At 40.1% G+C, this 12,998-nt stretch overlaps 1 protein-coding gene across 1 annotated transcript in view; it reads left to right on the top strand.

The window, feature by feature from the left end:
* zmym2 (zinc finger, MYM-type 2) overlaps positions 1 to 12,281 on the top strand; it is a 46,918-nt gene extending 34,637 nt beyond the window's left edge. Inside the window, exons 21-24 of the mRNA XM_057852407.1 lie at positions 1,339 to 1,453; positions 3,147 to 3,386; positions 8,512 to 8,626; positions 10,186 to 12,281. Of these exons, the coding sequence (XP_057708390.1) occupies positions 1,339 to 1,453; positions 3,147 to 3,386; positions 8,512 to 8,626; positions 10,186 to 10,369 (654 nt within the window). The 3' untranslated portion in view covers positions 10,370 to 12,281. The remainder of the gene's footprint in view (positions 1 to 1,338; positions 1,454 to 3,146; positions 3,387 to 8,511; positions 8,627 to 10,185) is intronic.
* The last annotated feature ends 717 nt before the right edge of the window (positions 12,282 to 12,998 follow it).

The following is a 12,998-nucleotide window of genomic DNA, read 5'->3' as shown; positions in this document are numbered from 1 at the left end:
TACAAGGCGCATCGGATTATAAGGCGCACTATTAGCTTTTGAGAAAATTGAAGGCTTTTAGGTGCGCCTTATTGTGCAGAAAATACGGTATTTAGTTTCCCCACTTTTGTTTTTTGTAACAATGCCAACAAATTCAAAATATGAATGAATGTTAAAACAAAACTTACAGAATTAGAAATGAAACAAATTTCATAAATTTAAAAAAAAAACAAAACTGTCTTTTTTGGGGGGAGGGGGTTAGATAAAAACATGTATATATGGTGAATGTAAAAAGTACCTAGTAAATATTACTTTATATATTTTAGAAATACAATATTTACGATTAGTTAGCTGCAAAAATAGGATTTAGACAATTTTTTTAGCTTTGTCAAAGATGGATTTGACACCCTTGTCCGAGTGATAAGTCCTTTTTTGTTTGTTTGTTTTTGTCATTCGACCCTCACAGTTTCACTCAACAGGAGCAAATTACATTGCGTTAAAAGCTAAGTCTATTTGGATTACGCCTACAAAAAAAGTCTTAGAAGCCCACAAAAACGGTAGTAGGCACTTACATAATATACTGGACTGTCTCAGGAAATTAGAATACACAATATTCTAATTTTTTGAGACAGTCCTGTGTATATATACAGGACTGTCTCAGGAAATTAGAATACACAATATTCTAATTTCCTGAGGAAATATATATATATATTAGAATATTGTGTATTCTAATTTCCTGAGAGGAAATTAGAATATTGTGTATTCTAATTTCCTGAGACAGTCCTGTATATATACACAGGACTGTCTCAAAAAATTAGAATATTGTGTATTCTAATTTCCTGAGACAGTCCAGTAAGTACAATGATGGCAGAGACATAGGAACAATTTTGCGCTGGGCTGTTTCAGTAGGGATACATTTTTGTGGTGCACAGCTCTTCCCTCTTCCTCCTGCTGCACATGTTGGTTAAAAGAGGAACTCCACATGGCTCCTCAGAAGCTCGCATTTCTACCCAGTGACACCAAATTGTAAGAGAAACTCACTTAGTGATTTTTAATTGAAGACATCTTTATTGGATAATGGACGTTTGTAATACTTTTAAATCTATAATCGTTGTTTGTGTTGTGCTTTTGTTGCTTCTTGGCATTGTTCTGAGCTACTTTGGAAAAAGAAAGCTTGTCTTTATTTATTTATTTTTTTATGGTTTTAGGTCTTGTGTCCTGTGATTTAAACCATTTGCTGTTCACATCCTGACTGATGTGATGATCATTTGAATATGAGGACACTAACAGTTGCATATCAATCAAAGTTTTGTAAATGGGGAAAAAAATAAGGCTTATTTTTACCTCCCGATTTTTCAGCATCTTCACACCAATGGGCAAAAGATTGACATCTTCAGCGACTGTTCTTATCAGAGGTTCAGGGAGGAGCTCAACAAGGTTCTGAAAGACTGGAAGCCCAGCCTGCTTCCTGATGGTGAGTACAGAGACTTAAGTAAATCCACATGGACTGAAGCCACTTTCAGTGTATTGAATTTTATTCGTTATTCAAACCACATTAAGTTGATGTATTTGTGTGTTTGACTGCCAACTAGGGCTGCAGCTATCGAATATTTTTGTAATCGGGCATTCAACTGGGGGGGGGGGATTTAGCTAAAGAACAGTTATAAATATACATGAGAAAACAAGACATTTAACCTATTATTAACCATTTTTAAACTGACAGTCTTTATTTTAGATTTTAAAAAAAGCCAACAATTGCTTTTCAAATGTGACTAAGAAAAAAAAATCACTGCTTTCATTCAAAAAACTTCAGATCTTATCCAAAAAAAAACTTATTTCTTACCTAAAAATGTAATTTCGCTTGATAACACACGTCACTTAAGTTAGTTGTTTTTCCACCACATGTTTCAATTGAATTTCTAATTATGTCACACTCTTTTCAAGTTGTAGTTAAGTTTTAAGTTTAAATTGTAAGTCCTGATAGTATTGAGTTTTTGCAGTGTTTAAAATAAATGTATGAAACCTTCTGTATTGGAGCACATGAGGCACTAGTGCTACTTTGTGTGTTATCCATCAATGGCTGCCGAGCTAAAATTGACACTTAGCGTATTGTAATTTTATTTTACCCCCTCATCACTCTACAGCATTGTGTTTTTACAGATTAAATAAAGCCTGTATGAAAGAGACGTTAACCAATCATCGACAGTAGTCATAATTAATAGAAACCTAGCCCTCCGCAGGGCTAACGTTATGTTAGCAAGGTATAGTAACGTTAATCATATTTATTAGCGCTGCGTTAACTTAATTTTACCCTGTCCCGTGTATCGCTCCTCCACTCTCGGAGTAAACGTGATGCCTATTGGTGGAGCGGGCGTTAGGCGGGCGGGTCTTGCGGCGGCACCTGGCCCGGGTTCGGAGGCGGTCATAGGTCGCGGGGTCTAGCCAGGGGTGCGTAAGCATCGGTAGGGCCACGGGTAGCCCAGGCCAGGCGAGGGTAGTGTTATGCAAGCGCTGTCTTACAGTGAATACATGAAACAGTGTTCACCTTGGTCTCCAGCTTGAAATGCTCCCACACTTTTGACATTCTCTGCTTTTTCTTGGTGCCTTTCTCTTTGCTCTCGTTGGCTTCTTCGTCGTTACTTCTATATTCATGCGTGGTTGAAATCAAATATATCCGCGGCCTCTCCCTCTTCTCCGCATGTGACATCAGCGCATTGTGCCGCATTATAAGTAGTCCGGGCAAAACATCATGTTGAACACAACATTGATTCTAAAATCGCAAATATACATAATGATATATACAGTGGGGAGAACAAGTATTTGATACACTGCCAATGGGAAAACCCATTGGCAGTGTATCAAATACTTGTTCTCCCCACTGTAAGTTCATGTTGGTTGACTTCAACCTAAAATCATGTTTACTGAGTTGAGACATAGCAAGTAGCGTCTGGTGATTATACCTCATTGCTGTTCACATCCTGACATGTTGTGATTGCACTTTTGTTATATGAAGACGCTTACTCTGCAATACGAAATGGATGAAAATAGATTGTTCAAATTGTTCTGAATTTTGGTCATTTTTTTCTTTAATCCCATACTGTACATTTAATTCCACTTCATTTGTATTTAACATGTGACCTCCATTTTGTCATTTTTGTCATCTGCAGGCACAGCATGGAGCCGCGTGGACGAGCAGTGCCTGTGGACAGGCGGACATCTGGCCGGCGCCACACCCGCCGCTTTGCTACGCTCGCTGGTTTACCTGAACGCCAAGCTCCTGCGCATGCGCAACGCTCAGCAACACTTAAGCTTGTCTTTCGCCGACGTCTACGGCCCAGACGCCACACACCCCGCCACCACCGGGGGAAGTCACGCTTGCATCCGCGTGCCTTCCCCAGTCTCTCAGGGTGAGTAGAAGCGCACGAGCCTGACTGTGTAACTTGTCGTATCAATGTTATCATGAGCCCTGAGGTCTATTTCACAAAGCAGTTTCATTAAACTCTGAGTCTAAATCTGGACTCAAGTTTTAGTACTTTAAGATTGAGAAAACTGCATTTTCAGTTACACAACAGCTAATTTGAATTTAACTCTGAGATAAGCGTGTGCAGCCCTAACATAAAAAGCCATTTTCAATGGAGCCCTGATTCAATGGTTCAGGAAAACAGCTGTTTTTCCACCTCAAATGAATTAGATATTTTAAGGCGCTCATACGACAACAAAAGGATGATGGGAAATGACTTAAAGTCAAACATAAAACTCATTGAAGTAGAAGGGCAAATTAACATGATTAACAGAATATAATATTAAGTAGTGTAACGGAACTGCACATCCTTCGCCTACAATTTGGTAAAATGCCTACTTGATGGCTTTGACAAATTTATATCCAGGCAAAATCACAAGAACTGGTTAATGCCATAAGAACTGGTTAATGCAGTTTCAGAGGGGACGTTAACGCCCAGCATAAAGCTGCCTTACTTAAACGCTCTCCAGATATTTTTGAAAAATCAGTTTGCAAAGAAACCGTGCAACACACAATATCTGTTGGGACGTGAGTGCATGACTGAAAGCAGTAGTGCTACAAAAGGAAATATTAGATTGTGTGTTTTAAAATGTGAGACGTGAGATCCTACTGCTCAAAAAGATGACAGTCTGGAAATGCCTGTTCATCTATGTGCTATAAGGTAGTCAACTCTTGAGGGATATTTAATTTTCTGCACAGTAATGCTGCACCTTCATTCTCTGGATCGTTGCCAGAAGATCCTGCCATGTCATTAAAAAAGGTCGGTAACACTTACTGTGCCCGATAACCAGTGTTGTTAATAACGGCGTTACAATATAACAGCGTTACTAACGGCGTTATTTTTTTCAGTAGTGGGTAATCTAATTAATTTTCTCATCTTGGCAACGCCGTTACTGTTACAGAGGACGGAAAGGCATGCGTTACTATGCGTTATTATATTGGTCGAAAAGTCTGAGGGAGACGGACTCACCGAGACAGCAGAGCAGGAGTGGGGAGGAGGCAAGAAAGTTGTGACACCGAGCAAACGCGATGCTAGGTAGCTCCAATAATACATGTTGTAGCCGATAGCCTACAAACTACGCCAGCATGTAATGGTAGCTATGGTAGACATGGTAGATATAACATATACTGTATACAGATATAACTAGATGCAAAATGACAGACACTGCACTAGATGCGTTTGTAAACAGCCGCCATCTTAAAGCAGTAGACTTTTTAGGACGGCTCTGTTGTAGAGAACCTTCCTAACGAACCTGAGTAACTTTTTTATCTAAAATACTTCTAAATCGGCAAAATCTTGACTTGAATCTATCTTTAAATGATGAAACAGTTTTAAAACTTTCATATGTCGAAAGTAGAGAGAAGGGAACTAATGCAATAATGGGAGCAATTTTAACAACTTTTAACAGTTGATTCAGGGTAAAGGGTAAATTAGGGTAAAGATTTGGGATCGGGCCAATTGTACCAAAAACCTTCACAAAAAAATTCACATAGTGTGGCCAATGTTTTGTTTTTTGTTTTTATGGGGGGGGGGGGGGGGGGGGAGTAATTATCACCAATGACTTTGCCAAGTAACTAATTACTCTTACATTCAGGTAATTGAGTTACTAACGCAATTACTTTTTGGGAGAAGTAATTTGTAACTATAATTTTTTCAGTAAGATTAACAACACTGCCGATAACTGATTTTTTTTATTTTTTATAAATGTTCATTCAGCAAATCATTTTTTTCCAGGTGCTGACATTTTTTTTTCTCTCAAATAAAATTTGTAATGAGGCGCCTTCACAATGCTTAGCCAAAACTTGCCTGCTGACTTACTAAATGAGGAAATGAATTGGCGTGTGCCTCTGAAAGGATGGTGGAGACAGAGGAAAAACTTAATTCATTAAGTAAAACCTCTTGAATAGATTAGATGAGTTATGTCATATTGACTGTTGCCACTAGAAGGAGGTGTATCCACCCAAATCAATAAAACTAAATGCAACACTTCCAAAACACCATGACAACGGCACTCTAATTAAGTGAATCCTTAAAGCCGAAATATTTGATCCAAAGCATTTTCCTAAGTGAATTACTAGAGTTAATCGTTCAATTTTTGCGACACTAGATAATTATACATGTAAAAATATTAAAAATCCATGCTTTCTAATAGTGTGGCACCAATACCATTATTTTGGCCCAGATACCCTGCTGTACAGTATCGGCCAATACCATACTGATAGCACTCTGTTTATACATACACACACACACACACACACCGTATTTTTGGGACTATAAGTCGCACCTGAGTATAAGTCGCACCAGCCATGAAATGCCCAACAAAGAGGAAAAAGACATATATGTCGCACCGGAGTGTGTTGCATTTTTGGGGTAAATTTACTTGAAAAAATCCAACACATAGAACATATATGTCATCTGGAAAGGCAATTTAAAATAAAAATGCAATAGAGAACAACATGCTGAATAAGTGTACAGTATGATGTTACATGATGCATGAACAACGAAATGCGAACGTGGCCGGTATGTCAACGTAACATGGTTAAGTATTTCAGATAACTATACCGTAAAGAACACGCTAACAAGTTTACCAAACGTCAGTGTCACTCCAAAACACCAAAGAAACATTTGAAATGATAATATGTTAATAATTTCACACATAAGTCGCTCCAGAGTATGTCTCACCCGCAGCCAAACTGTGTGTGTGTGTGTGGGGGGGGGGTGCGACTTATAGTCCGAAAAATACGGTATATACCGTAATTTCCCGAATATAAGGCGCACCCGTGTATAACGTCACCCCAAATTTACCTGTAAAATCTAGGGAAAATTATTGTACTCGTGTATAACACGCACCCTAATTTTAGCACCAATAAATAGAAGAATACAAGAAAACAGAGCACGTGTACAGATACAGAAATGTCATTTTAGTGACTGGTGAAACACAGCACAAGCATAGCACATTGGTAGTTCAAAACATTACCGTAAACTGACAATATGTACGGTAATAATATGATCTGATAACTTCTTGAACTTACCAGAATCCAGGAGAAAACAAAACAGATGTGACTTTTTAAAGGCTGCTGTATAACTTGCTCGTTTCATCATGATGAATAAATGTTTCCTCCATGGATTGATACGGTAAAATGAAAGTGAGAACGCAAGTCGGAAATCAGAGAGAGCTCATCGCTGTCGACACGACAGTAACAATAGGAACTATTGTTATTTGGGTTTGAATTTCCCGAGGGACAGATATAGTTGACGGACACAGGAAGTCTGTGTTGTTACATTTGTTATGGTCCGAGTTGCGGAGCTGCAATAAACGTTGACTCAAATGAGTTCAAGGAACAAAATTCTGTGCTTTATGAAGACTGAAAAAAAGAATTTAACACAGGCAAAATCATTCGGCCGATCAGCGTGAAGTATTACCGAAACAAAATGGGGACGTCACGTACCGTAATGGTCGGCAACGGATCGCCGCATACGTTTCTTCAACACAAAATGGCCGTGTCAATAAAAAAAATTGGTTTATATATATATATATATATATATATATATATATATATATATATATATATATATATATATATATATATATATATATATATATATATATATAATGCGCAGCATGATTTTACAAGTTGATTTGGGGGGGGGGGGGGTGCGTTATATTCAGGAAATTACGGTATATATATTTTAGTATGGGTGACACTAGTTGAATTAACCTTTGGCTCTCAAAGGCCAAAATAGGGCTAAATTTGTGAAATTAAAACATGTATAATACTAGCCCAACAGTAAGAAAGTAAAAATACATTCATAATAACAAACTCTGAATGAACTGAATAAACTTTTTTAAACCTCTCAAAGGCCATACAGTGTAACTTTCATGAAAGTATAATTAGTAGGAATAATAATTGACCATAGCATCATGTCTATTAGCCTCCCTCTTTGTGAGCCAGCAGCAGCAGCATAACTCCATCTATAACAACGCACAAATGCAAACAACGCACACACACACACAGCTTTGCCACTTAGCTTAGCTTACTTTGCTGACTTCTACGGCACTTTTGAAACGGGTCTCAAATTACTGCAGCATTTCTTTCTCTAAAAGACAAGAAAAGTAAAGTACTTTTGACTTCGGGATGCCCCAGTTGAGCAGCAGTAGCTTGGCCGGTGTGTGTGATCCCTTGAATTCATTCGCATGAAGTACTGTGCTTTCCAGTTGGCTGTCAAGCTAAGCAGCGAAAGTTGGGAGACGCGGCTGCTCCAGATGTCGTTTCAAAACCTTATGGCCCCTGCCTTCTCCAGCTTTTATAAAAACATGTTTCGTTACTTTATTTTTTAGTGCAGGAATCGTCGTCTCCTTAATGTATTTGCGACTTGTTACCTTATACTGCGTGAGCCAGAAAACGCAGGATTCCCATGCTTTCACAGAAGGCAAGGGGCAAGAAACAGACAAGTCATTTCAGTGATTTTTTTTTTTGGATATGTCTTGCTGCTTCACTCTTCTCGTCCCACTACCCAGGGTTTGTTGCTGCGGTCCATCCCCAGCCATGTACTCGACGCTGAAATATTCCGAAACCGCCGACATTTTCTTCTCCTTCTCAGGGTTTGTTGCTGCGGTCCATCCCCAGCCATGTACTCGACGCTGAAATATTCCGAAACCGCCGACATTTTCTTCTCCTTCTCGTAGTTTGTTTTTCCTTCATATAAAAAAGCTTCCCCGGCATTGGTTAAGACCAACTATTGGCCCGCTCTCATTGGTCTGGAGCAGGACAATAGCGATAGCTGCTTGGCATGCAAAGTGATCACACAACAGAGTGTAATGAGTGTCAGGAGAAAAAAGGCTCAATCAGTGTTACCGGACGGGTAAATGGTATCGGTGCCCTGTTTGTTGGAACTGGCCGATACAGATACTACCATTTCACTGGTATTGGTATTGGTGCATCAGTACTTTCTAATGTCGTAATCTCCAGTTGAGCATGTTATTTGACGTGATGCTTGGTTTCTATCGTAGTTGCAAAAGAATCTCGCAAGAGAAAGCTGGACTGTGAAGACGATGACGACACGGGATCACTCTGTCCTGTCACGGAGCAGGAGCGACACCTTTTCCAGCTCTACCGCTCCAAGTGGTACGTTTAATATACCATAAGCCTGTCGCAATATGCAATAATTCCATTTATCGCGCGATAAATAAAAATGAAGGCGGTAATTTTTCCGCTGCTATTTATCGCCTCGCGTGCACGTGTGTGCGCGCATGCGGCAGACGTGCTGTTAAAAGTTCGGATTCCTCATTACCAACTGCGCAAAATGCATCTTCGTTCCAGGTCCGAACTAAAAACTAGCGCCGGAGCCAATCGTTTCCATTATATCCTATTGTTCAACGTATCCCAGCCGCGTCAGTCCTCCGGAGTGACTGTGGACCATCTATGGTGCGCCGGTGTTGTTGACGTGTGGGTGCTCCCGTCAGGAGTGACATTTCACGCGGGGCGGCTATTTTTCGGCACAACGCCGGATATTTTCAACGAAGTCCGCCAAAACATTGTTACCGACTTGGCTGGTACGAACAACCTCGCTTTGAAAACGAACAGCTGCTTCAAACTCGTCCTGTTTATGAAAGTCGATTGTAATATGCTGGTGTTGTGTAGTAATGAGAAGACGTGACTTCAGCGGCGCTTGCTAACTTTTTTAATGCGCGCACACAAGATATCATGAAATGGCAAACGAGATGTGCTACATCCCATGCCATTGGCTACATGAGCCCAGAGTGATTATGGGACACGTAGTCCATATACTACATCGATGAATTCTAAACTGTCATGACTGAATGGAAGTTAAGAAGGCCAAATCAATCCATACCAGTGACTATAGATAATGTTGCAAATATTGTTAATTCAGTACGTGACACAGATGGATTCGGACCACAAATAGAATGTCTTGCTCATGTAGTAAACCTAGCTGCTAAAAGAGCTGTAGCAATCAACAGTGTGCCCTGCCTCACTTTACAAACAGTAAAGATTGTTCTCAGCACTTTTATACAAATTTTTTTCAGATCAGTAAGAAGTAAGCACATAAATATTATGCCCTAAAATGCATGTTTATATGATGGCAATTTTTGCTCGTTAGCAAAAAAAAAAAAAAAAAAAAAAAAAACGGCATTAAATGTATTGAATCGGATCGAAAATCGTGTCCCCCGTATCAAAAATCGTACCGAACCATGACTTAACCGTATCGTTGCATCCCTATGGAACACCATTGCAGAAGCTATGACGGGAAAAGTTTTCATTTGCCTAAATGCGTAAGTTATTAAGTGCTTTTTTTTTTTTTTTTTAAACACATTTTACTTATTCTGTGTTTCTGTGCGGTATCAGCATTGTTGTTTTTTACTTAAGAGGCATGGTCTATTGTTTGTAGGTGTGATTTCTTAAAGTATTTTTGAATTTCAGAGTAAATATTTATCGCGTTTAAATTGGTGTATTTGATCTATTAATATATACTGTATTGTCACTGTTATTGTAAATTGGTTAAAAAAAATTGGGGGGGGCGCAATAATATCGCATATTGCAATAATTTATGAGAATAATTATCGCACACTAAAATTTCGACAGGCCTAATATACCATAGTAAGAATAATTGGAAGCTTCGCCGCAGTGACCCTTTTGTAACCCCTCTCGTCTTTCACTTGACGCAGCCCGGCGTCGTTGCTGGAGCGGTCCGACTTCTTCTACGCTCAGCCCGAACCGGCCTGGGACGGTGACGGGCCGTGGTTCACCTCCACGCCGCTAGAACGCCACACGCTGGAGAGCCTCCTTGTTAGAGTCCTGCTGGTGCGGGACATCTACACGGACTCGCAGGAGCCAGATGAGGCGGAGTAGCACGTCCACTGGGGACGCGTAGGTTGTTAGTAGATCCGCAGGAAGGCCATAGTGAGTAGCTCTTCCCACATTTTCTTATGTAAACACCCTTCATTCCTATCGCCGAGCTCCACGTGGCGCCACCCGCGGCGACAAAAATACAGTCACAGAATGTTTTTGCCAACTACCGGTCGCGATCCGACGGCGATACCGTTTGGAGAGTCTGTTTATGCGGAATCCCGTGCTCCTCGCTGTTCAGGCGTCAGAAAAGACAATCACCACACCTGTGAGCGCATGTCTTCTTAGCAGCCCATTCCTTAGCTCCTTGGCTGCCATTTACAGCGATGGATGTCCAATGCATTTTGATGGGGAGGGCTGCCAGCCCCTCCCCGTCCAAATGGATTAGACATCTTTCGCCGTCAATGGCAGCTAATGAAGGAACTTTCAGCACTTTTTTCTCTCGTTATGAAATTCCACCACGCTAACGAATTGTTCATTGTAAAAACCAAAAATTCGGAACGTGCAATTCGTTGGGCCATTGAAAAATGATGGCGCTGTTACACTTAATATAGCGAGGCACGTGCGTTCTCCATCTTTACCCAGCGATGCTTTTTTTGCCCATAAACTTGGCTTGTTCGAATATTTTAAGCTGGGCAAAGTAATACAAGCCCCAATTTCATTTTGTACATTTTCTTGGACACTATTGCCCTTCCAGTCACTTGAAACATGCAAATATTTAGGCAGGGAGAATCCATACTGAACATTTTTTCACATTTGTTGAAAAAACAAAACAATTATAACTTTAGTGGATAGTTTTGGTTATGCTGTTTGCCATTACGGTACTTTCCAGTTTGAGAGAAATCTCGCCAGTGATGAGCTTGTCACACATTGTGTTTTGAAGATCTTCCTGATACAAAATGTTACGCGTCATTTCATCTTGTTTTACGGAAAAGTCTTTCTTGGAATATCAAGAAAATTGAGTTCAGAATAGTAAAAAGACACCTCTTATGAAATATTATGTGCATTTTGTACAATTAGCATCGCATTTGTTAAAATTGCTATTTTCAGTTGCAACTCTGGCAACTCATCTGAGTCGGAGCACACGATTTACTCCAGCTGCACATCATTTCAGTTGATGGACGTCGCAATCGGTTTTCCAAACATTGTAGCTTTGTAGAAAAATTTTGTTTTTATCAAACTAAAATTTTCCCAAATGACATCGCCGCGACACGCAGTATAGTCGACCGCGTCTCCATTAGCTGGAAGTAACATCACATGCTTACTAGCATTGTTAGCTAACACGGTTCCGATTGTTTTGATGGCGTCATAAGAACTGGGATAGTCACAAAAGGGACAAAAAACAAGCAACCACCATTTTTTTTTGTTTTTGAAACATATTTATTTCTCATTGTTCTCTCCTTTTTTCTTCAAGAGCTTGTTTAAAAAGACGAAAAAAAGACTGACACTCCACAACAAAACGAAGGACGATCTTGGTGGCTTTGGTGTGTCATTCTGATTTTTTTACTTTGGCGCGTCATTCGTTTGATTTCTCCCAAGAAAAAAACAACTAAACTCAGGTTTGCGTTCATTGGATTCACCATTAAAATGACTTAAAATGGGTAATGTTATTACTTCCTGTATTTAACACATTAGCATCCCATGAGTTAAAATAGTGGGCGTCGATCTTAATTTGGGTGACAGGTGGAGCATCTTTTTTTGTAGTGGAGGGCTCTTAGGTCGAGTTTGCTCCTCAGTAACGGACACAAATCGGAAAAACCTTTAAGCGAGCCCGTCGGGGCGGCGTCTGTGCCGGTCCGGGTGTCGCCGCTGACTCGGGTGTGAATGTGCCTCTGTGTAAATATGAACGTGTGTGTATGCGCGCACTCTACACTGCTGGTGTGCTTGTGTTCAATAAATGACTTTTTTTTTTCTATACACGTCTCACTTGTTTTCATGTTGGAAAAATTATTACACACAGATAAAGGCTTCAGACCAAAAGTCTTAAAAGGGCATAACTTTTATCGTGTGAATCATAGCGAGAACCATCTTGGTTAATGTTTAAGAAAAAAAATCTGGTGTGTAATAGAGCAGAAAATGTTAAATAAAAGCCATTCTTTTCAGGAAGTGGGCTCCTGACATGGGGGAAGACATTATACCAAGGTACTATATTAGGATCCGTTTACATGGTGATGCTCCGAGAATACGACACATTTCATGTTTGCATTTTTTCCTTGTTGTTTGTCTTGGTTCCGTCGCAATTCCGCGTAAAAACGATGTAGTAAACATGCCAGGGCCTTGGGGGCAGTGCAGTTTTACAAGGCGACAGCCAATGATGCACTTCCTAGACAACGTTCTCAGCCCAGGGGCCAGAAGACTACCCACCCGCCCACTCGAAGCAATGGCGTCCGTTTTCTTTTGCTTCAAAAGAACATAGTTTTAAATTAAAAACATTATAAAAACAGTAAATTAAAGCTGACGTTTCACCATGCTTGCAGTTTTGAATGTTTACTAGCAGCGATTGCGCATGCCCAAAATGACGTGTACGACCTCATAGGCACGATAGAGTTCCATTCATATGGTTGCGGAGCAATCCTCTCAATCGAATCGTTCAGCTTTAGAGGCCGGAATCAAAAGTTTGCGTCTTCACCTT

Source organism: Corythoichthys intestinalis, chromosome 12 (genome assembly GCF_030265065.1).
Source record: "Corythoichthys intestinalis isolate RoL2023-P3 chromosome 12, ASM3026506v1, whole genome shotgun sequence".
In the NCBI taxonomy this organism is placed as follows: Eukaryota; Metazoa; Chordata; class Actinopteri; order Syngnathiformes; family Syngnathidae; genus Corythoichthys; species Corythoichthys intestinalis.
This window is presented reverse-complemented; position numbering and strand designations above follow the sequence as displayed.